The sequence below is a fragment of the Syngnathus scovelli genome, chromosome 11 (assembly GCF_024217435.2).
Source record: "Syngnathus scovelli strain Florida chromosome 11, RoL_Ssco_1.2, whole genome shotgun sequence".
NCBI classification, from domain to species: Eukaryota; Metazoa; Chordata; class Actinopteri; order Syngnathiformes; family Syngnathidae; genus Syngnathus; species Syngnathus scovelli.
Window position 1 is genome coordinate 504,487 of NC_090857.1, and position 23,964 is coordinate 528,450.

The 23,964-nt window shown below is 43.7% G+C and overlaps 2 protein-coding genes across 8 annotated transcripts; both read left to right on the plus strand.

Moving 5' to 3' along the window:
- Positions 1-3,347, plus strand: optc (opticin). Its single transcript, XM_049733975.1, has 7 exons — positions 1-162; positions 1,027-1,230; positions 1,359-1,500; positions 1,582-1,740; positions 1,815-2,017; positions 2,123-2,218; positions 2,724-3,347. The coding sequence occupies exons 2-7, from the start codon at positions 1,030-1,032 to the stop codon at positions 2,889-2,891; spliced, it is 969 nt and encodes a 322-aa protein (XP_049589932.1). The 5' UTR covers positions 1-162; positions 1,027-1,029; the 3' UTR covers positions 2,892-3,347.
- Positions 3,348-3,892: 545 nt separating this feature from the next.
- On the plus strand, positions 3,893-19,335 carry LOC125977722 (dihydropyridine-sensitive L-type skeletal muscle calcium channel subunit alpha-1). Of its 7 annotated transcripts, none has more exons than XM_049734589.2 (42): positions 3,910-4,235; positions 4,481-4,586; positions 6,830-6,969; positions 7,167-7,309; positions 7,411-7,563; positions 7,724-7,929; positions 7,988-8,091; positions 8,176-8,321; positions 8,484-8,565; positions 8,823-8,983; positions 9,438-9,663; positions 9,746-9,953; positions 10,056-10,176; positions 10,250-10,364; positions 10,513-10,615; positions 10,690-10,759; positions 10,825-10,957; positions 11,178-11,307; positions 11,385-11,444; positions 11,517-11,623; positions 11,694-11,781; positions 11,869-11,976; positions 12,088-12,140; positions 12,293-12,439; positions 12,605-12,806; positions 12,936-13,094; positions 13,344-13,454; positions 13,603-13,686; positions 13,801-13,848; positions 13,935-13,961; positions 14,019-14,144; positions 14,595-14,660; positions 14,746-14,837; positions 15,228-15,387; positions 15,560-15,687; positions 16,014-16,110; positions 16,978-17,080; positions 17,171-17,272; positions 17,501-17,635; positions 17,710-17,840; positions 18,012-18,141; positions 18,415-19,335. In XM_049734589.2, the coding sequence occupies exons 1-42, from the start codon at positions 4,048-4,050 to the stop codon at positions 18,450-18,452; spliced, it is 5,037 nt and encodes a 1,678-aa protein (XP_049590546.1). In that variant the 5' UTR covers positions 3,910-4,047; the 3' UTR covers positions 18,453-19,335. The 7 variants fall into 7 exon arrangements, 6 of the variants coding, with proteins under 6 accessions (XP_049590541.1, XP_049590544.1, XP_049590545.1 ...); XM_049734590.2 differs by having other exon boundaries at positions 3,913-4,235; positions 17,710-17,828; XM_049734587.2 differs by having other exon boundaries at positions 3,906-4,235; positions 16,978-17,272.
- Positions 19,336-23,964: the final 4,629 nt, after the last annotated feature.

A 23,964-nucleotide genomic window follows, 5' to 3' on the forward strand; every position in this document is an offset into this window, starting at 1 on the left:
CCGCTGCCTTCATAATGAAGCATTGTTCAGAAACGCAGCTGAGGCCAAGGGGAGAACAGGGCACGTCCGAATTCTGGGACCAGTCTGGGAATCCCGAAAGGAAATACAAATTGAACTGAAGGTCTTGGACTCGTCGAGATCACAACGAGGAGAACAAAAACCGTAAGTTTCTTACTTCACCATTAGTCAATTAAAGCGCGTGAAAACTTCAAGAAATCAAGATAGAATCATGTTTATACGCCACACAGATATTGGTGTTGAATGTATTTCTTTTCCCCACTTGACATATAATGTGTTGGCATGCTCATCATCTTCCGGTGAGCAATCGATCCTGGCCGACCTTTGAAGAAGAATTACTTTGGCAAGATTATTTCATAATGAGACTAAAATAGGTTTTCAAAATGATTGTTTTTATGTACATGACAGAACATCTATGCTGAGCATATGCAGGAAAATATTGTTTAATATACGGCGCTCTTGCCATGGATCTCATCATTGGATGTGTCGTTTGTGTTGTCCAGTCAGGCTATCTATCTATCTATCAGTCATGGCTCCTGCCTGACAGGAGAAGATTGGCTCCTGCAGTCCAACAACATTCACAGGCTCATGTCACTTTCAAAGTAAACATTCTTCAGGCATTCTGACCAAACCGTTAAAAAGGCCCCTTTGACTCAGCTCAATGGGTAAACATCATAAATAGCCTGCTAATTGATTCGAATGGAAATGACGCCACCATATCTCCATCTATACATAATTGGGACTTTGTGTTAAACATGAAAACAGAACACACCATTTGAAAATGAATATAGCAATATAGCAATTGAAAACACTACAATATTGTACTTCCCCTCATAGACTGAAACATTTCTAATCCCAATTTGAAATGATAGCTATACTATTGATGGACTGACTCATAGCCGCCGCCGCCAACAGTAAGGTTGACAGCCGAGGCGCCTGCCCTTGGTGGCTCTCTCTCCCGGCTACCGTTCCTAACTACGGAAACAAACCTCTTTGTTATGTGTGCAGGTGATGAACACCCTCATCACCTCTGCAATTTTGATGGCCCTGGTCTTCTCGGGGCCCTACCCTTGCTTGACGGCCCCCCTCCGCGAATCAGATGATGATAGTTTTGACCTGGACAACTATGACCTGAACAGTGTAACGGACTGGGACAACCTGGAAGCCAACATTTACGGTGACACTTACGATTACGAGGACTTGGACCAAGAAGTAAGTGGCTGTTATCCATACCGATATTTTTGACCGGGGTGGACAAAGTAGGCTACCCTTATTGTATGACCTCTTGTTGGGGTATTTTAACCAACAGATCACTAAACTCAATTCCACTCGATTGACAGATTGAAGTCGAGACTGAGGCGGCGAGCATCGAACATGCTCGGTTAGGCAGCGAAGCAAAAGTTAACCACCGTGATGAAAAAGTGACTCTGCCTCCTCTGGATTTCAAAGGATCCGGCCTATTTGGACTTGAGACTGGACTGGGTTTGTAAACACTCTCATTGTTCTTATTGGACTGCACTCAGCCGTGAGAGTGAGTGTATGCATTGGTACGTATGTGTGCAGGAATGCCTACCTGCCTTCTGTGCGTATGCATTGGAGGGAGCGTGTACTGTGATGACACAGGCTTGAAAGAGATACCTCCCCTGCCCAAGGACACCAGGCATTTTTACGGACGCTTCAACAGCATACGGCACATGAAGAACACTGACTTTCGAAACCTGGGTGGGAAAGCGCAAGCCGAACTGTTGTCATGCTAATACAATGACACGTGAAATTTGCCTTGCATTGATTTACAGGTAAGCTTCAATCTATCGACCTTACTGGAAACCAGATTTCTGAAATGGATGAAGATGTATTTGGCTCACTGGAGCAGCTGCGTGACTTGTTATTAGCTGAGAACAACCTCCAGGCCTTGCCGGAACTCCCAGTTACCTTGACGCACATTGATCTGCGAAACAACAGACTCAACAGCCAAGGGATCCATTCAGAGTCCTTCAAGGTAGAAACAAGTCAAATAGGGGTGCGATCCATTTGGGGACCGTGGTTAATGGCATATGGTTACTGTTGTATTGTTGCTATCAACGTGTGTTTCTCTTTCACGTAGGATATGAGTCAGCTGGAGTTCCTCTACCTATCAAATAATAACCTGGATTACATCCCAACACCGCTGCCATTGAGTCTCAGAGTATTACACTTGCAAGTAAGCACACAGAAAGAAGGAAGAAACACGACACTTTGGTTTCATTTGGTGGCCATCTGATATGTTTTGGTGGTGAAGGGCTATAGAAATGAATTTGACTTGGCATTTTTCACAAGAAGCTGCACGCAAAGATCTCAAACAGTTCCTACATACACAAAAGGCCTCTCCTCTCAAATATTGTTCAAAACTTGGTCTAAATCCGCGGCATCCAGTCCATATCCATGTTGGCCATGCAAGAACCGGGGTGTGAAGACACCCTAACCCTAACCCTAACCCTAACTTCCACCAATTGTGGACTCTTGCAACATGGGGCCATGCATTGACAAGCTGGGTGATGCTTTTGGATGAGTGGCACAACAATGGGCTTGAGGCTCTCAATACGGTATGGCTGTGTCCTCAATAAAAGGACACGGAGAGCTCCAGCAAAGAGACGGACGGCACCGTTTCCGCTCGACTTTGAAATGTGCGCAAACAATGAGAAGTTTTCGTTGTCATTTGCAATTAGGGCAACAACATCCAGTCGCTGCATGAAGACACCTTCTGTGACAGCCACGACCGTTACTTCGTTCGGCGCAACCTCGAGGACATCCGTCTGGACGACAATCCTTTGAACGTGAATTTGTTTCCTCATGCCTATGCATGTCTGCCACGCCTGCCTGTGGGGAGTCGTTAATACGTAGTTAGTGTTCAAAAGAAAAATAATGATTACTTTTGCATCAGAACACTTCTTTGTTTATACACTTGGCTGCGGGTACAGTTGGTTATTGACGGCCCAAGATGTTGTCTTTTGCAGCTAACATTGTACCATGTGAGTCAAGTCCCTAGGCATTAGGAAATAGGCTTTTAGAACACTATATCTCGTTTCATAGACATGAGCAAAGCCCTTTCACAATTCACTTTGTATCGCACATTGACCTGTTCATGACATACGTAGACATAGAGAAAGGGAGACGGACGGACGGACGGACGGACGGATATGTATATAAATGCATGTAGGTGCATACATAAGCGTCATTATTTGTTTGAAATAAAAGTACACTAAGCCAGGCATATTGACGCTGCCTAAGTTGAAAATCTGTAACACCATTTTGTTGTTTGAACGGAATAAAAAGGCGTCGGACGACATTCAGTTTGTGGTGGTGCAAACAACACATATGGAGTTTGTTAAGAATGCAGTTGTACTTGAAATCTATTTCAACTACAAGTGTGGAGCTCCCGAGCTACAGCACTTTGAGTGTCACATTACTGAGCTGCAGCTGTCTGAAGACTAACACCTCTGGTGCAAGCATCCGTCAGAGCGTAATGCGTGTTGATGGCTCAGCTAAATAGTCAGTCTTGTGTCTGGTCCATTTTGTCTGATTAGCACACCGCCCATGATTTGTTGCCTCCTTACCTCGCCCCGCCCTACCTATGCTTTCACACACGCCTAAGGGAAGCGGAAGGAGCATAGCAAAAAGAATTGTGCTTGAATAACCTCAAAAGTTTCAATCTATCTATCTATCTATCAATGGATCTCTCTATCTATCTCTCTTTCTGTCTTTCTTTCATCTCTGTCGTACGTAGACAATAACCTCGCTCCTTCGCTCCCTCGCTCCCTCGCTCCCTCCCTCCCTCCCTCGCAATCCAGACTATCTGTGGCCATACGTCATGTCAGCCACCTCACGCTACCACTGCCAAGTTCATTGTCTATATTTATTCTCTGGAGCAGGCAGCTGTTCAGTCAAGCAGTCGTCTACAAGTCAAGGGGACAGCTATTCCCCAGACGCATAAAGATGAGCGGGAGCGCAGCATGAACACGATTCGTTTTCGGTAAAAAGTCAATCGTTGCCATGGCAGACAGTAACGGTCCCCCGTTGTCGTCCTTCATCATGGATGAAGAAACGCTGAAGAGAAAACAGAAGGAGAAGTTAAAGAAACTGATGGCTACCGGTGGCAATCCGAGGCCTGCTCGTTCTCTCCTCTTCTTGACGCTCAAGAATCCCTTCCGTCGGGCTTGCATCAGTATCGTGGAGTGGAAGTATCCTCATGTCAAGGCAAATGGATCAAACATCTATTTGGATGAGTACACTTTGTTAGTTTTCAACTTGACTCGTTGATTTTGGAGTGTGAATTTGAGTTGGTGAGCAGGAGTTTGAAAGAGGGCTTCATTTTGAAAAATGTCTTTTTCCCTGTCGACACCGAAGCAATGTTTCTAATATCATACGGAATGCGAACGGATTCAGGTTCAATCAAGGTGTGCATGTTCCTATAAATGACGTTCAGGCCATTTGAAATTATCATCCTCCTGGCCATTTTTGCCAACTGCGTAGCCCTCGCTGTGTACTTACCCATGCCTGAGGAAGACAGCAACATCACCAACAGCAATCTGGTGCGTCTGGTGCATGGTTGTGTGTATTTTTGTCCATGTCTGTGTTGTCTTTTTACTCTGCTGAAATAACCCAATGTAGGATCAGGGACGCGAGCATCAGTGAAAAGGAGTCAAAATGCCACACTTGGCGCTGCTCCGAACAAGAAAGATAAAACACACAATTAATGGGTGAAGTCTGCAAAAGCATCAGACTGGTTTATTTTTTTTTCTCCATTTGTGTGACGCCATTGTCATCGCGTGACCAGCATGTTCTCGTGAAGACCCATGAAATAAAATGCCAGCGGTGGGCCGGCCACCTCGCAGAACAAAGTTAGGGGTGCCTTATCTTGGATTGGACCTGGGGCTTCGTGTTTCCATGTTCGTCCTGTGCTCATATTTGCCTAAAGACATGAAATGATTGTTGGTGGAATGTGCCCTGTGGCTGCTGATCATTCCAACGTCTACTCTGCCCCTTGCTCTATCTACGTCAGCTGGCGCAGGCCTCGGCCTCCCCGTGACCCTGAATAGAACAAGGAGAAAAGGACTAAGTGGATAAAATCTCACTACACTCAGTACAGAACGGAATTGTAAGTACTGAGTTACTGTCATTTCAAATTGTCCCTGGGGAAAATAATCAAAAGGCTACTGTGCCGTTGTCACATGTCGGTCACCTGGAAAGAGCAACGCAACACTGGTTATGGTTTAATTGGACCGTCGCTTGTTGTTGTGCCACCAGCAGAGCGGCAGAGTAACAAGCCCGTTACGCCGCCGCCACCACCACCACCACTTGTTTTGCCGAGATGTCATCGGTGCAGGCTTTTCCCGTTTTCATTTTTCAGCAACTCGGCAAGGGGAGAATGTTGTAAAGCAAGCAGATGAGAAAAGAATGAGTGGCGCACAAAAAAATGTGACAAAGCAGAACAATCTTCAGTGGCGTCTAAGATGCTGCTGAGGCAGGATTAAGGCAAAATCGGAAGCCTAGCATACCACGCATTTCTTATGCAAATACATTTCAACATTCATTTTCTAAACCGCTTACCCTTACGAGGGTAGAGGGCGTGCAGGAGCCTATTCCATCAGTCCGTACCCTGAACTGGTTGGCAACCAATGGCAGGGCACAAGTTGGTATGGCCTACCGTGCATGTCTTTGGAGGACCTGGAGGAAATCCACACAGGCAGGCGGAGAACATGCAAACCCCACACGGGGAGGGCCGGAGGTGGAATCGAACCCGCACCCCAACTGTGCTGACCGCCCACTGTTCTGCAGTATTGAGAACGTGGAGAAAAAAAAGGTTTGGAACTGCAGAGAATCCTTAATGAATTGAATTGGAATTTTGAAAATCAGATTTAATAGCCAGCCCTAGTAGCAACTCTTACTGATGCCGACATCCAACAGCATCAAACTTTGATTGTATGAATGCACAATGCTCCAAAAAATGGTGTCAGCAAAATAAAGCAACAAAAAATCCATCCATCTCTACAGATCCACTCGCTCGCCTTAGGGTGGCCTGATAATAAATCAATCATAGAAAACACTAGTAATGCGCAAAGTTTGAATCAGAACTACACATTTTCAAATCGAATGCATGATGACTTGCAAGTTGCGAGGACAAGTCTACAAGGACACGGATGGGCTCATGTAACTGCTTTATCCCCATGAAGGGCAGCGGGATAAGTGCGACAGTGTGTTATGTATCGAAAATAGACCGCTACCATGTTCGCTGCGTAAAAGCAGAACGCATGCCTTGCTCCGAAATGGGAGAGGCCGTAAAAAACATTCCCATACACTGCGGCCTTGTAAGTGACATGCGTACACAGGATGGACTACAAGTTAGGCATAGGGCACCCCAGTGCCAGGTCCAAGCCAGATGAGCAACAGGTAGAGTGAGAGGAACAGGTAGGTCGAGGGGGGATCGGATTGGATTGGATTGAATCGCTCCAATCTAGTTCTAGGAGTGAAATTGCTTCAACCCCTTTCCCATTTTGGCAAGTCAGGTGATGACAGTGCATGAAATGAAACTGATTGTATAACAAATACTAGTCTGGAGGCCTAAGAAAATGTTGTTGATTTTTGTGTGCGTGTGTGTTTTTTAACGTTGCAGTGACCGTACCTTTTGTGCAGCGGTGTGATGCTGCGTGGTCTTTAACAGATGTCAACTAATCCTTTGTGAATGAAATCAAATCATAATTTGTAAATAAGCTTGAGGTTGTGGTTGTTTTCAGTAGCGTCACTTAGCAAGTACGTCATGCTTGTTGTCTTACAGGAAAGCCTGGAATACATTTTCCTCATCATCTTTTCTGTCGAATGTTTCCTGAAGATAATCGCCTATGGATTTCTTTTTCATGCCGATGCTTACTTACGCAACTGCTGGAATATTTTAGACTTTGTTTGCGTGTCAGTTGGGTAAGTTTTGCTGGTTCCATTTATAAAAAAATATGACAACTATCCTTTAGAATTGTTTCTTTTTATTTGTTTGTTCATTGTTTCCTTCATTTGAAAATTGTGATTAAATACGTACATGCACATTATTTGCTAGCTTTCGCTGCGTTTGTAAGTCAAAAGTACCCGTTGATGTTCCGATACGTCATGTGCTATTTCAGACTCTTTACTGTGGCGGTTGACGCTATCAATCACATCAGTGGAGTTGAGCCGGTAGTTGGCGAAAAAGGTGGTGGTTTTGATATGAAAGCTCTGAGGGCTTTCAGAGTCCTTCGACCACTCAGACTGGTGTCTGGAGTCCCAAGTGAGTCATCCACAACGCACAACAGCTGATAACCTTGAAAAGAGAAAAAGACTGAAAGATGGATGGCTTTTGTCTAAAATGAAATGTGTTGACCTCCTTAGGCCTGCAAGTGGTCATGAACTCCATCCTGAAGTCCATGCTGCCCTTGTTTCACATAACCCTACTGGTCTTTTTCATGGTCACCATCTACTCTATCATGGCTCTTGAGCTATTCAAATGTAAAATGCATAAAACATGCTACTATACAGGAACTGGTATGCTGTACTTTTTTCTTTTCACATACTGCACACATGACAAACATGTATCGTAGGCTTGTCGGAGGCGATTTTGTTGTATTTCCTGCATAGGTAGAAGGTGTATGTACCTATTTCAATATGAGGGGCGTGACCTTCTTGCAATGTTGTCCTGACTCAGACATCGTTGCAACGGTGGAGAACGAGAAGCCGGCCCCGTGTGCCCAAGCAGGGAACGGCCGTCGCTGCTCCATCAACGGCACAGAGTGTCGAGCCGGCTGGCCCGGCCCGAACCACGGCATCACGCACTTTGACAACTTGGGCTTTTCCATGCTGACTGTGTACCAATGTATTACTACACAAGGGTGGACGGATGTTCTATACTGGGTAAGGCGTGTGCTCTCGAAACATTTTGGGCTCAAATATGACACAAAGCCTTTAACAGGTGAATGATGCCATTGGAATGGAATGGCCCTGGATCTTTTTCACCACACTCATCCTGGTCGGTTCTTACTTTGTGCTCAACCTGGTTCTTGGTGTGCTTAGTGGGTAGGAACTTTTGAAGCCTTTGATGATTTTCTTTGAGGATCATTCGCCCACTCATCATCTTTGTCTTGTCTTCTTTCTCGCTAGTGAGTTCACCAAAGAGCGAGAGAAAGCCAAGTCCCGGGGTGAGTTTCAGAAGCTGAGGGAGACCCAGCAGCTGGATGAGGACTTGAAGGGATATATGGAGTGGATCACCCAAGCTGAAGTCTTGGATAATGACAATGAAGGCCAGAGTAAGGCCTACACAACAAAGCTGAAGAAATGAATACTGTTTGACAACACAACAAAGTCTGCTCCACATTCAGCAAGGAAGCAATAGCGCTACACGGAGGCCATATTTGGTGGTCACAATGTCAACGCTAACTGGATGGAAATGTACGTATTCCTCTATTCAGGTTTGCTCCCCACTGAAAATGGAGGATCAGAGGCAGGAAGTGCCGGTAAAATGGACACGATGCAGTTGATCATCTATTACTAGTAAGTTTTGGGTTCCTATCAGTGGCGGCTGGTGGAATTATGTACCCTTAAAATAAATCAAATGTATAGTATGCAAATGAATGAATGCAAATCTGTTCTAAATTACATTAAAAAAAAAAAGAAAAGAAAATACAACACCTTTTGGAAAAGTCTTGCAACAAGGTCTTAATGAGGATTCAAAAGCCACTGCTATTTTGTTCATATATTGACAACTTGGTCTTATTCACTTCTTCATCTTCTCCTTCACATTTGCACAGTAAACAGGCTCGCAAGTGGAACCGCTGGTTACGCCGTAAATGCCTAGTGTATGTCAAGTCCAAACTTTTCTACTGGTGGGTGATTATGCTGGTCTTCTTCAATACACTTGCTATTGCGACAGAACACCACAAGCAGTCCGAAAGGCTCACAAAGTGGCAAGGTCAGAGCAACGCTTCCCTGACACTTTTGCATGAATCCATTTGGGCCATTTGACACACTCTTGGTCATCATTTTCGCTCCAAAACCACAATCACTTGTAGATGGGTTGCCTTTGAATCTCTCCCCCCCCCCCCAACTTTGGGCTTGTATCCAGTTACTCACTGACTTCAAACTAGGTATATTCTGTATCTGATTTTGTAAGCCCTTTCAATATTCGCCTAACGAGATCAATCAATATATTATTTCTATGATTATCATTCATTTTCATTTGGCATTTTCCATTTCCTAGGGATCATAAGCAGACAATGTGATTCATTCCAAAATGTGACCTTTTCATTGTTGATTCGGATCCAAATAATTGAAGGCATATCTTTTTGAATGTATAATTGTAAAAGTCTTGAAATTGTGGTCTTGTCATTTCCCCTGGGCATTCCTTGACAATGCGGGCCGCGCAGACAACACCAATACTCTACTGCTGGCCATGTTTTCCCTGGAGATGTTTATGAAGATGTACGCGCTTGGCTTGTCGTCGTACTTCATGTCGCTCTTCAATCGTTTTGACTGCTTTGTGGTGTCCACCGGCATTATGGAGCTCATCCTGGTCCAAATGAACATTATGTCGGTCATGGGTATCTCAGTGCTGCGCTGCATCCGCCTGCTACGCTTGCTCAAAGTCACCAGGTCAATGATCTGAAGTACGACGTAGAACGCATTCCAGTAGAATAACGACCTCATACGTACATATGGTTGCTATACTTTTTAGGTACTGGACCTCTCTGAGCAATCTGGTGGCTTCCCTCTTGAACTCAGTCCGTTCCATCGCCTGCTTGCTGCTCCTGCTTTTCCTCTTTATCGTCATCTTCTCCCTGCTGGGTATGCAGGTGTTTGGAGGAAAGTTCAACTTTTCGGACCAACCGAAACCCCGCAGCACTTTTGATAGCTTCCCTCAAGCCCTCATTACTGTTTTCCAGGTACAGGAAGAAGAAGGGATGACGGTTTTGCTTGGAGGGCTTTGTTCTCTATTGCTGATCATTGCTAGCGGCTCGTAAATGAGTGCCACCTACGTGTTTCAGATTCTTACAGGTGAGGATTGGAACACCGTCATGTATGACGGTATCATGGCGCACGGGGGACCCAGCATGCCTGGAATCCTCGTCAGCATTTACTTCATCATCCTGTTTGTTTGTGGAAATTGTATCCTTTGCCTTTGCCTGCATGCTCATTACCCAATCGTGAAATGATATTCTTTGACCAGAAAATTCTTCAGTCATTCTTTTAAACGTCTTCCTGGCCATTGCCGTGGATAATTTGGCGGAGGCCGAGTCTTTGACTTTGGCACAGAAGGAGAAAGCAGAGGATAAGAAGAGAAAGAAAGTATTCAGGTTAATCTACCTTGATGCATGCATGCACAATAACTTCAAAAGACAAATGTTCTGTGACCGACTGACCGACCGACCGACCGACTGACTGACCGACTTTCCACCGCTGACGTAAACAACTAAGCGATCCTCTGAATCTCCTGCTCCATAGGACCAACTTGCCCAACAAGACTTCTGAGGAAAAAGCAAATCTTGCAAAGAAATTAGCCGAGCAGAAAGCCAAGGGTATTGAGGGCTTCCCCACGACTGCTCGAGTAAGCGATTTTTAGGCAAACCTAAAATGTAGTATTTCACTGCTTTGTCTATTAATCCAATTCTTAACTTTCAGCTCAAAATTGACGAGTTTGAGTCCAACGTGAATGAAATCAAAGACCCTTTCCCTCCAGCTGACTTTCCTGGTAAACAATGCTTGAATATTTGCGTCGAAAAAAGACATGCTAATCCCCCTTTCCATGTGACTTAGGTGACGATGAAGAAGAGGACCCCGAGATCCCGGAAAGTCCGAGACCCCGTCCGATGGCTGATCTTCAGTTAAAGGAAGAAGCGGTACCGATGCCAGAAGCCAGTTCCTTTTTCATCTTTGGGCCACAAAACAAGTATGATGTTGTTGATTGCTGACTTTTGCAAAAAGCAAAAATGAATCATGATCATAGAAATGAGGCAGAAAAGCTTGCTCTCAGCTCCGCTTACAGCACTCGTATTGCTTATTTTTAGCCTAATCGGTGCCTACGTATATGTGGTTGAAGTCAAATTGAATTCCGTAATGTTGAATCTGATCATTGATGAAACTTTCCGTATTTCCAAACCCTTTCCTAGGTTCCGCAAACTGTGCCATCGCATCATCAATGCAACCACGTTCACCAACATCATCCTCCTTTTCATCCTTCTGTCATCCGTTTCTTTAGCGGCTGAGGATCCCATCGACCCCATGTCCTTCAGAAACCAGGTGATAAACAGTACGCATGCGTCGGCTGTCAAACCTCCAAAAGTTGCATTCACACAATTGCCATTCACGTGAAACAGGTGTTGGCGTACGCCGATATCGTCTTCACTTCAGTGTTTACAGCAGAGATTGTACTCAAGGTCGTACAAACATCCAAATTCAATATCGTGACGAAACCAAAAGGCTCAGTTCTTGCGTTCGCTGCTTTTCAGATGACGACGTATGGCGCATTTCTGCACAAAGGCTCTTTCTGCCGCAACTCATTCAACATTTTGGATCTACTGGTCGTCAGTGTGTCGTTACTCTCCATGGGAATGGAGTAAGCGGATTCCAAAAACTCTTCAGTCCTTCCGATTGAAACGTCTGTAATTCGGTCCTTTTCAACCTAGATCCAGTGCCATCTCCGTGGTTAAGATTCTGAGGGTGTTGAGGGTACTTCGACCGCTGAGAGCTATTAATCGAGCCAAGGGCCTCAAGGTATGGGGCTGCAAACGATGGCATGGCAAGCTTTGGGTTCTGCCTTCGTGAGGTATTCAAGTATTTGTCATTTCGTTTGATGTCCAGCATGTGGTCCAGTGCGTGTTTGTTGCTGTCAAGACCATCGGGAACATTGTTCTGGTGACCATGCTGCTTGACTTCATGTTTGCCTGCATCGGAGTTCAGCTTTTCAAGGTAATCATATTGCGATGAAGAATCTTTGCATTCTTTGACTGTTGTTTCACTTGACACGCTGTACGTCGACACCTTCGATTGCTGACAATCTTTTGTACAACGCTTTATCAGGGAAAGTTCTATTCCTGCACAGACCCAGACAAAATGACGGAAGAAGAATGCAAGTAAGCACGTTGATGTCAATGTAAAGCATGGTGAAATGCCATTGGCTTGCGCCGCTGATGGATATTGGATTATAGCGCAGAAAATGAAAGCCAAGCGTAACTCGGAAGCGAGCAGAGTGCAATATCGAAAGTCCTTTACCTTTGTTGCTCAGAGGTTGGTATATAAAGTATCAGGAAGGAGCACTTCACGAGATGGAGGTCCGCAAGAGGGACTGGACCAACTCAGAACTCAACTTTGATAACATCTTCAACGGGATGCTGGCGCTCTTCACCATTTCCACATTTGAAGGATGGCCCAAGTAAGTCACCATCATAAGATGGACAAATGCACATCATGAGCGACCACTGAAATACCTTTTCTTTCTTTCTTTCTTTCTTTCTTTCTTTCTTTCTTTCTTTCTTTCTTTCTTTCTTTCTTTCTTTCTTTCTTTCTTTCTTTCGGTTTCCTCCGCGCTTACCTTCAGGATCCTTCACAAAGCCATCGATTCAAATATGGAGGATCAAGGGCCAGTGTACAACAACCGAGTTGCCATCTCAATTTTCTTTATCGTCTACCTCATCCTTATCGCCTTTTTCATGATGAACATATTTGTTGGTTTCGTCATCGTCACCTTCCAGGAGCAAGGAGAGCAAGAGTATAAAAACTGTGAGCTTGACAAAAACCAGGTATGTTTCGCCCACTTGCGTGTCCCAAGACTACCTCCATTTGTTTTTCCAATTTCCATGAAAGTTTGATTTTGCAATGCGTGCGCTTCAAATGGTTCAATGACATAGTAACTTGAATGATTTCTCCAGCGCCAGTGCGTGCAGTATGCTCTCAAGGCCCGACCGCTGCGCTGTTATATTCCCAAGAACCCATACCAATATCAAGTGTGGTACATTGTCACTTCCTGCTACTTTGAATACCTTATGTTCCTTCTTATAATGCTCAACACCATGTGCCTGGGAATGCAGGTATGTACACATTCTGGCGCTATCTCTGCATTGCTCCTTTTGCCTCATTCCATCCAAGGCAGCTATTATGATACAAGACTATCATTTAGACTCAATTTATTCGATTCATCCATTTGTCTTGAGTAACAAACTATAATAATTCATTTCAAAAGTATCAAAGCGATTGGTTCCATTCCCTCGTTGTGATTCACCGCTCTGTATGAGAGCAAATCTTACCTGACAGATTTGTGTTTGTACTTTGACCCACAGCACTGTAATCAGTCCGACCATGTTTCCCACCTATCTGACATGCTAAATGTCATTTTTACTGTGCTCTTCACTGTGGAGATGATCCTCAAACTGATGGCCTTCAAAGCTAAGGTTCGTAAAAATCGGTGGCATTGCACATCACATCAACCCATGGCCTCGGAATGATTTAGAAGTCGAGAAAACTTGAAGCCACTATTTGATTTACCTTTTGAACAATACAAACCAATGCTAATAATCCCACATTCTGGTTTTGTCTTAGGGTTACTTTGGAGACCCCTGGAATGTTTTTGACTTTGTCATCGTCATCGGAAGTGTCGTGGATGTGATTCTGAGTGAAATCGATGTGAGAATTTCACCTTCTTTTCCTGAATTGTTACTCTCTTCTGTGCTGTCATCAATTTGTTGTGTTTTTCAAGAACAAAGTCCAATTTCTTTTGACTTGATTTTTGCCCTACAGGCAGCACTGGTGTCCTCCGGAGGGCTCTACTGTCTCCATGGCTGTGATGTAACTATATGTCAAAGGCATACGTTGTAGATTCTATAGTGCACTGTACATTTTGGCAACAAGCAAAACAAAGCTTTTCTTTGCAGGCAGTGGATCCTATGCAAGCAATTGCGGTGAGTTGGAATCCAATTGAGTGTTGTGGACCGCTCTTACTATTTCTCTCTTTTCAGTCTTCGGAGAATATGAGTGTGTCAATCACGTTCTTCAGACTGTTTCGTGTTATGCGTCTTGTGAAACTTTTGAATCGCTCTGAAGGAATAAGGAATCTCCTATGGACCTTCATAAAATCCCTTCAGGTTAGTTTCATTTTTTTTTTTTTTTCTTCTAGTGTAAGCCCTCCAAGCATCCACCTTGAGAAAGTGACCAGATCAAAAGGTCATCTGGATAACATCTTGAAAAGCACTCTTAAGCTTTTGTGTGGAGAGGCTCATGAAAAACCTCATTGAAGAGGAAAAACAGTGGCGGTATATGATTCCTCGAAGCACAAATAAGTTGATACAAAAGAGTCTGTAGAAGGGAATCATCTGCACAATGTGTTCTTATGGCAAAAGCAAATTCTTTTAGCATAGATTTTTAAGGCGAGAGCTGGAATGGATTTGGATTTAGTCAGGTGAAACAACCCGACTAATCCCCAGACTAGTGGTGTAGCTCTCAACCAGCCATGTTATGCAACAGCTGGATGACATGATGTTGAATTGAATGGATCAAGCTGTTGCTGTTTTGCTTGATTGCTCTTTTTCTTGTAGGCTCTTCCCTACGTGGCCCTGCTGATTCTAATGCTGTTCTTTATATATGCTGTTGTTGGAATGCAGGTACGCACGCACGCACGCTTGCCATTTGCTTTGACAAGATTCATTTGGCAAGACTGAACTGACTTTGATGGCATTTTCTCTCCAGATATTTGGTAAAATTGCTTTGGTTGATGGTACGTACATCAACAGGAACAATAACTTCCAGACCTTTCCACAGGCTGTGCTGCTCTTATTCAGGTTGGTGCTAGAATTCAAAGTGGAGAAAAAAAAAAAAAAAAAAAATGCACTGTTCTTTTATCAAGTAACAATAAGACGTGCACCAGAAAGAGCTGGCCGTTTAGCTGGAGAGGAGTGGGTGAGCCAACCCCAGATAGTAGCAGTAGAAGATCAAAGGAAGGAACGTGATGACGCCTTTACCATTTACAAACAATGGCATGACGGAAACGGAGGCTACGCAAAGAGAAGAAGGCACACGGCAGTATACAGCTTCACTTCATAGCTCCGAGACACACTAGCAATGGAGATGAATTCAGATTTGCTAGTTTGATGTTTACATTATTCAGACGCTGACCTATGATGAATGAAACGATCACATCAGGTCCGCTGTTCACATTTTTTGCTTTGCAGATGTGCAACAGGTGAAGCCTGGCATGAAGTGATGCTCGCAAGTATGTACGGCAAGAAATGTGACGCCAAATCAGATTTCCTACCTGGAGAAGAGTTCACCTGTGGATCCAACTTTGCCATCATCTACTTCTTGAGTTTCTACATGCTTTGCGCTTTTCTGGTGAGATGACGGAAAAAACACTTTGATCATCCACACATTATTCAGCCATGAAAAAAAATCAGTCCACTTGGTCTGTGCATTAGGTCGCGCATTAGAGCGCTTAACGCTCGCTTTAACCGTCATTTTGCTCTTTTGTCACCTCTAATGGCAATATTGCTCATCTCCTTAACAGATTATAAACCTGTTTGTGGCTGTCATTATGGATAACTTTGACTATCTGACCCGTGATTGGTCCATTCTGGGGCCCCAGCACTTGGATGAGTTCAAGAAAATATGGGCAGAATATGACCCAGAGGCCACGTAAGTGTCCTTGCTAACCCATGATATACGTACGTACGTACGTACATACGTACGTATGGAGTCAAAAGAGAACTTTGGACAAACGCTGGCCGATGTGAAGACTTGATGTCATTGTGTTACGTCAGACACGTGGGTGGGCTGACACATATGGCCATTTTACTGAATTGGGTATGAAGTTTGCTTGTTTGATCTCTCGGTTAAAGCAGGCACATTCCAAAACGTGCAACATGCTTGATTGCGATCGGCTGTGGTAAGTGAGGTCCAAAATGCATCCATCGATTGATTTGTATTTCAACTCGTCCTTGTATTTTTGTTTCCCCCCTTAGGGGGCGTATTAAACATCTGGATGTAGTCACCCTTCTACGGAGAATCCCCCCGCCTCTGGGTTTTGGCAAGTTTTGTCCCCATCGTATTGCCTGCAAGGTACACACACACTGAAGAGGCACACACAAACATTGGCCCAAAGTCCGCCCAAAGTGAGAGACTCCACTTAACCGAGAAAAAAATGGAGGAGCCAGGTGTACTTGTTTAGTATCTACATCTAGAGCGCTCCACTGGAAGAGCACTTTGTACTTTTTCATTTAGTAGTTGAAATGCAAAAGCAATCACGTTTTTGACGGGCATACCGAACATTAAATGGCCAATACTAATTTGGTCCAATAGTGGCCATGAAAACAACTTGATGAAAGCTCAAAATGAAGACAAGGAAAACTGGTCAGACGGTTGCCAAGAGCTGTATCGCAACTCCAGTCACAGGAATTCCTTGCAAATAATGCTTGTGTTGTACCACTGACAAGGAAGCTTTGTCCTACTCAACCGGCACGCCAACAATTACATAGGTTACATTTTTCAAACGAAAAAGTCCCAGAAAAGAAGGAACATACGTATCTTTTTTGCAAAAAGGCACTCATGATACAAATGGAGCGCTTGTACCAATGAGTGTGCACCTGGCCACTGGTTCTTTTGAGTACAAGTAGAGGGAGTCAGGGTAGGTACTACGAGCAGCACACTTTGCACATGTGGCGCTTGACGGACCTAGTCACGCAGGCTTTAAATAGAGAAGTTTAATACTAGCTGGGGACAAGTGACAGAGAATAGCGTGATTGCAGGGGCGTGGCTGAGAGTGACCTGGATTTGCCAGCTCTGGTTGTGACATAACATCAATAAAAAAAGAAATAAAAGTACAGACAAGCATGATCTACTTTTGAATTTCAATGTCAAAATTAAAGACAAAGAAAAATGAATTCAAAGTATGACAGATGTATTTTTTTCTTTTTCCTTATGATGCAGAGGCTCGTCTCCATGAACATGCCGCTCAACAGTGATGGAACAGTCACCTTCAACGCAACGCTCTTTGCCCTGGTTAGAACTGCACTGAAAATAAAGACGGAAGGTTTTTCATTTCGATTCTTTAATTCCTTTTCTTTTTTTAAATACAACTTATACATATTGAATCTTCTTCTGATTGACTCTTATTTTCCAGGTAATTTTGAACAAGCCAATGAAGAGCTGAGAGCAATTATTAAGAAGATCTGGAAGCGTACTAGTATGAAACTGCTGGACCAGGTCATTCCACCCATAGGAGGTTAGCTTCATGTATTACAGTACATTTCATATTATGTACGACAGTACAGAAAAACCAGGTTGAATGGTAATAATTACAAATAGAGATGGTCACAAAAAAAAGAGAAGAAAAAAAAAAAAAAGAAGACATTTTGACTTATTGGTATTTATATCACCTTTGAGTTGACTACAGTTCTAAGCAGCAATCATTAATAACTCATTTCTTGCTTTCTCTTCTCTTTCCTGTCAGATGATGAAGTGACTGTGGGAAAATTCTATGCCACATTTTTAATTCAGGATTATTTCAGGAAAATGAAAAAAAGACAGGAGGAATATTATGGTTACAGGCCGACAAAGAAAAGCGCCACAAATGAGATACAGGCAAGTATAGTTCATTGTACGTATGTCAGAAACAAGGACAATGATGCCGTAACTCCAGATACTATATCCTTCAGGCAGGACTTCGAAACATTGAGGAGGAGGCTGCTCCGGAGCTCCATCGAACCATCTCTGGTGATCTACTCAATGAAGATGAGATGGACAGAGTTACTGATGAAGCTGTGGAAGAAATCTTCAGGGTAAGTGTTCAGGTGCGGATGTGTAAATCTGTTCCAAGTTCTATGCAACACACAATCTGATGAAATCGTTGTAAATATGAACGTTTTTATTTCAATGTCAAATCATTCGCTGTTTTTCCAAAGAGCTGTTTGCGGCATTTGTGACTCACTGTAAATCAATATGACAATTCCTTGGCAAAACAGAGGCAAGGCGGTCTTTTTGGAAACCATTCTGATCCCTTTGCCATGGAGACTGATGTGACCAGTGGCAACCAGGCTACAAGTCAACGGCCGCTGCAAATGGCCGAAGGGATCACTAATGATCACTCGAAAGGTATGGATTCAATGCATGCTTGGATTTGGAGCATAGCACCATTCTTTTTTGCATTAAAAACAAAACAAAAGACCAGCACCAAAATGATTGCATGTTCAGGCCAAATGATTGACTTGACCATTGCAAAAGACTCCACTACTCCGCTACTTTGCTTTAAGATAAACGACTCTTGGATTGCTTTTACTTACTTTCTTTGCCACTCGATGAACTTTCAATTAGTTTTGGTTCTCAAATGTATTCTTTTTAACCTCCGTTTCACACTTCTTTTGACAGAAACAGCTGGGAGAAATGAGCCACGTTCAGCAAATTAAAAAGCAGTTTTGAAAGAAGAAAAGTGAAGCAACTTGTTGCAATGGCAGCCTTTGTGTGGCTCCTACAGTGAACTGCTTTATTTTGGTTTGGGTTTTTTTGGGGTTTTTTTTTTTTATGTCTGGCCTATACTGGATGCTGTCAGAAAGTGAAAAATGCATTTCCTTGGGCAATTTGAATTGAGTAGTGACCACTGTGTGTCTCCCTTTGTTGTTTTAAAAACAACTTTACTCATTGAGGTTGTGTGCTTTTGACCACTGTGACTTGATTTTAAAGTCCCCTTTGTTGTTTTAAAAACAACTTTACCAGTTGAGGTTGTGTGCGCTTCAGGTAAGTGCAGTTTGTCCAGGGCCTCTTCTAGCTGCCTGGTGTCGAAGGGCGCCAGAAAGATGGCAAAATGGAGCCATTCAAACGCAAACCCCCCAGACAGCTATGGCACATCATAAAAAACACGGATGGTTCTACTCAACAAATGCCAACACAAGCGACTATCTCAATCAAGTGGCTCAAAGAAACCGAGCAATAAAAAGTGGCGGAGGCTGGTGTGATAATGCTGGAATTCCACTAGAGAGCAGTCATGATGTAGCCAAAAGAAAGCTAAGGTGAGCAAGCGCTTGACTGCTTCAGTAAAAGATCACGTGTAGAAATGTACACTATAGGAAGTATTTGTTGGGCCTTGATTTGGAGAATTGGCCTGAATGGAATTGAATGCATTGATTTCAATTGTAATGAAAGAGCAAAATTGAAAGTGTGGATAAGAAAGGAATACTTTTGGTGAAGCCCACAAAGGTAAATCTGTTTGTAAAACCATCCAATAAAGCCATTAAAGGCTCACATTCTTGATTGGGATCTGAGTTGAATGCAGAGATGGCATTTAGAAAGAAACTATTTTCCACTCTGTTTGTTTTTCCACTTGTGTCATGTCTGCTTGATGGCAGAATTTCTCTGATTTCATTTTGCACCTTAGTGAGGCAGCGAAAGCTGCGCAGTTAGTTGATCATGAGAAAGCAAAGGACAACTGCTGGCCCATATGAATGGCCTTCCTGTCTGCGATTGTACCGCTGGCACATGCAGTAGGTTAGGCTAGTTCCAAAAACACCACAGAGGTCTGTCATTTTAGGCTGAAGCACCATTTTCATTTTCTGCACACTTACATTGTCCAAAGCTTATCTTTACTGCAAGATTCTATGTTGAAAATATTCACTTGTTAGTGTCGTGTTACATATGTAGCGGCAGATTACAAGCTACAAAAACACTTTTCACATTTCTTCAAGGCTATTGTTAAAGTTCAGCCTGGGCAACATGGAGCCTGCTTGATTGTAATTGTAACGATGTCATCGATAGAAATCGAGCGTTCCCAAAAGAGATACAAATCACATCTGGAAGTGAAAAAGAAGAAATTCATATTTTTTGTCATCATTACGGCTCATCCGCACAAACACAACATTTTTCAACGCGTGAAATAATGACTGGGATTGTGCAATAAGTTTCATGGCAGCACTTTAGAGAATTGTTATCGCAACGCTGCGGACTTGCCGGAGACGTTTGAGTCCATTTGCAAACCAAACACAAGAGAAAATGCCCGTTCGAAGACAAACACAGCAGCAGGTGCAGGACCTGTCAAAAGCAGTACCAAAGAAGAGTAGGAAAATGAAAGAGATGGCAAGTATCTGCCGTCAACATAGCTTTTTTCAAAATGTTGTCCGCGCCAACGTAGCCAAAGCACAAGGGCTCCGTTTACATGCACAAAATGTCTTCATTCCGATTGGAGTTTGGATTCCAATTATGATCGGATCGAGACTAGAAATATTGATCCGATGAGTACTTCATTGACAGGGCCGTTACTCGATTTGTTCGGTGGCAATATCCAAAAGTCACGGTGCTATGTGACTTTGTAATGTAGCTGTGAAAATCCTTATCTGCTTCCTCTTGTAATTCTCTGTTGGCAGTGACATTTTCTAGGTGAGCGATACATTTGGCCTTTCACGATGGGACCACTCGGTGTCCGTGCAATTTAATCAGGGCAAAATAATGAAGGCATGACATTTGATCCTCTTTTTAGCCCTGAAATACGTTTTGTCTCCAGAAGACTTCAAATGACAAACGTCGGCAAGAATAGCAAGTGCCAAACTCGAGCATTATGTCTAGCACTATGATGAATGAATAATGATTGAAAATGCTCTGCTCTGCTGATAGTTGCTTGCTTGACATTTGAGTGCACCCCCACCTTACTGGCTATCCATCAAGATGTTTTATTACTAAAAGCACTTGGTGTGTGTGTGTGCGCGCGCTCGCGCTCCTTCAACTGTCATTTGCCGACTGCTCCAACCAATCAAACACGATGCAGACAACAGCGCTCATGTGTGCTCGACAGGGATGACATGTCTCACACACACACACACACACACACACACACACACACATCTGTCACACAGCCGCTGTGACTCATACATCTTCATTAAGAAGCTAAGCAGCAACGCTTGCGTTCCTAATAGTGAAGGGAGACAAGAGTGTCTCTGCAGGTAAATGAGGATGCACAAGTTCCTTCCTTCCTTCCTTCCTTCCTTCCTTCCTTCCTTCCTTCCTTCCTTCCTTCCTTCCTTCCTTCCTTCCTTCCTCCCTCCCTCCCTCCCTCCCTCCCTCCCTCCCTCCCTCCATCCCTCCATCCCTCCCTCCCGCTCCCTCTCACGCCATTAAAAGATGCGTAAATTATGAAAACATGACTTCTAATTGTAAGATGACAACAGTCCTACTTTGATTCCAAATAATAGCTTCATCGGAATTGTCGTGAAAACGCATTCCCCGGGCAAACTTTTGAGTGATGTGGCAACTCTTAAAGTCTTCCTCCAAGGTTAATGGCCTCCCTCCAGGCTTTAACATTCCCCTCGTAGCCCCATAATGCTCACTCTTTGGGCCTGGGGTACAAATATATTCTATTCAAAGTGCTCCAGAGGGGCCACTAAAGCACAACACGGTGGTTGTGCGTTTCAGAGTGTGCATGTGTGTGCATTGGTGCCCGTGCGAGCCAGCCGGCCGGCCGGCCAGCCAGCCAGCGAGAGAGCGAGCGAGCGAGTGAGCGAGCGTGCCTTTATAGTGTCTTTATTGTTTTAAACACCCATCGGTATTTAGTATTCTTTCCACCGTGTGTCCTTGCATCTCTTTCATCCTCTGTTCTTTTCCCCTCTATTCTCCTATTTCAGATGAGAATGCAAATGTTTAATGGTGTGAGAAGGGCTTTGAATAAACAGATGCATTAACATCAACTTGTATTATTTCGTACGGTAATGTCCAAAACGGCTGAATTCTTTGATCTGCGTTGCATTGGCAGTTCATTGCAATGTGCTGCTTTGCAGTCAAGGAAATGAATGTTACTTTGACAGTATGTGGAATCCATCCATCCATTTTCTAAATTAAATCATTGAAATAAAGTATTACAAAAAGCAAATTCTTCCGATAAACTGCCGTGTCGGTGAATTTTCATTTATCTCTTTAATTCTTTACACAGACAGTACAATAACTACTTGCAGCTAATGGGAAGCATATGGATTTTTTTTATAGTGCTAGTGTTAATTCTCAACTCCAGTCACCAGTTGCGCTAATTCACAACACTGCAGTACAATATCGAGTAAAAAGTTCCTAGCACACAATTCAGCAATCCAATATTGCAATATTATCCGAGGTCATATTAGGCGTTGATCTACGCGGATGGAAGGTTGACTGGGGGTGATCATTTCAATATGCTCCTTTGTTTGTTTGTTTGTTTGTTTGTTTGTTTGTTTGTTTGTTTGTTTGTTTGTTTGTTTGTTTGTTTGTTTGTTTGTCTGTTTGTGCGTGCGTGCGTGTATGCCTAAATGTGTGTGTGTGTGTGAGGCAGTAGAAGAGCCAGAGGCGACTCAAGTGTGAAATTGTGTGATGGTTTGTCCATTGCGCTTCATTTAGTCACACATCAGCCATCTCTCATTCTTGACAAGTTTCTGAACTGCTCCAAAACAAGCCTCAGGGTGAGATGCCAACGAAGCCCTGACAGTATACAATAAGGTGTGTGTGTGTGTGTGTGTGTGTGTGTGTGTGTGTGTGCGTGTGTGTGTGTGTGAGGGCTGAAAGTGAGAGTAATAAAGCCAGCAGCTGCCATGGTAACCAGGCAGGGCAGAGGCTACCTCCTTCTATCTGTCGAGGGACCCATCAGGATCTCAAGCATGCTACAAACATGTGTTCTGTATACACAGACATAGCCGCAATTAAACTTGGTAAGTGAGGTCTCCGGCACACACGCACACACACACACATAGACTGAATTCAACTTCAACCCTAACAACAATGGAGTCACAACATCCATCCATCCATCCATCCATCCATCCATCCATCCATCCATCCATCCATCCATCCATCCATCCATCCATCCATCCATCCATCCATCCATCCATCCATCCATCCATCCATCCATCCATCCATCCATCCATCCATCCATCCATCCATCCATCCATCCATCCATCCATCCATCCATCCATCCATCCATCCATCCATCCATCCATCCATCCATCCATCCATCCATCCATCCATCCATCCATCCATCCATCCATCCATCCATCCATCCATCCATCCATCCATCCATCCATCCATCCATCCGTTCGTTCGTTATCCGTAGTGCTGACTCAGCCAGGTGAGAGGCAAAATGGGACATGTCACCAGTTATTCTTTCTTTTTTTTTTTTTTTCCTCTCTAGGAGCTGCTGCTGCTGAATCATTTACTGTCGTTGGTCATTTCTCCACAACAGACTGTCACGTTCTCTTAAGTATCCCGCTGTGGAGCCGGACTATCTACACAATATTCTCACGGAAGCTGGTTTTGCTCAGTGCACTATCAAACTAAATTCAGGGCCTGGTTTTGCTTCGTACACGATTGAACTAAAATGAGATTCCTCATCAAGAGCAAGCCCTAACTGATCATGTCTTTGGAGAGATGGAACTATGTTTAACAGTTCCTGTGAAGAGCGCAAACGCTAACCATCCAAGAATTGAAATCTGTATGGTTGATCATCCAGAATAATATGAACAGTTTGGATTTGTCTGTGAGGACTACGTAGAGTCAAGGAACTGATGACAATCTGGTATGGGTCATCTACTCGTGCCGGGTACAGAATAATGATGATGATGATGATGGAATTGTTCAGTGGCATGCAGGGATTGTATCAAAAAGAATGTCAGCATTACATGTTACAGAAGATTCATAGGACGCACAATCCCAGTAATGATCCAACAACATTTTTGTTTTTGTGTCTGCCTGCAATGGCTCAATGTGTGGATCCTTGTACTTGATCACAGGTTGCCAATAGCACTCTCTTCAGCAATAAGCTTCAGCCTCGGAACAGAAAAGCTGCCTTTCAATCCTCTTTCCCTTTTACCCGGGTCCCAGGGAAGCCTCCTCCTTTTTTTCCAGAGAACATAAAGAAATGCACACACACACACACATCCAAATTCCGGACACCACACACACACACACACGCGCTCACATCCC

What these genes read in the sequence shown, in the direction of transcription:
- optc (XM_049733975.1), top strand. Translation starts at nt 1,030, where the DNA reads ATGAACACCCTCATCACCTCTGCAATTTTGATGGCCCTGGTCTTCTCG. An exon ending in TCCATTCAGAGTCCTTCAAG is followed by an intron (nt 2,018 to 2,122) that starts GTAGAAACAAGT and finishes TCTTTCACGTAG; the next exon opens with GATATGAGTCAGCTGGAGTT. An exon ending in TCAGAGTATTACACTTGCAA is followed by an intron (nt 2,219 to 2,723) that starts GTAAGCACACAG and finishes ATTTGCAATTAG; the next exon opens with GGCAACAACATCCAGTCGCT.
- LOC125977722 (XM_049734584.2), top strand. Translation starts at nt 4,048, where the DNA reads ATGGCAGACAGTAACGGTCCCCCGTTGTCGTCCTTCATCATGGATGAA. An exon ending in CCATGTGCCTGGGAATGCAG is followed by an intron (nt 13,095 to 13,343) that starts GTATGTACACAT and finishes TTTGACCCACAG; the next exon opens with CACTGTAATCAGTCCGACCA. An exon ending in TCTTCAGGGTAAGTGTTCAG is followed by an intron (nt 17,841 to 18,011) that starts GTGCGGATGTGT and finishes TTGGCAAAACAG; the next exon opens with AGGCAAGGCGGTCTTTTTGG.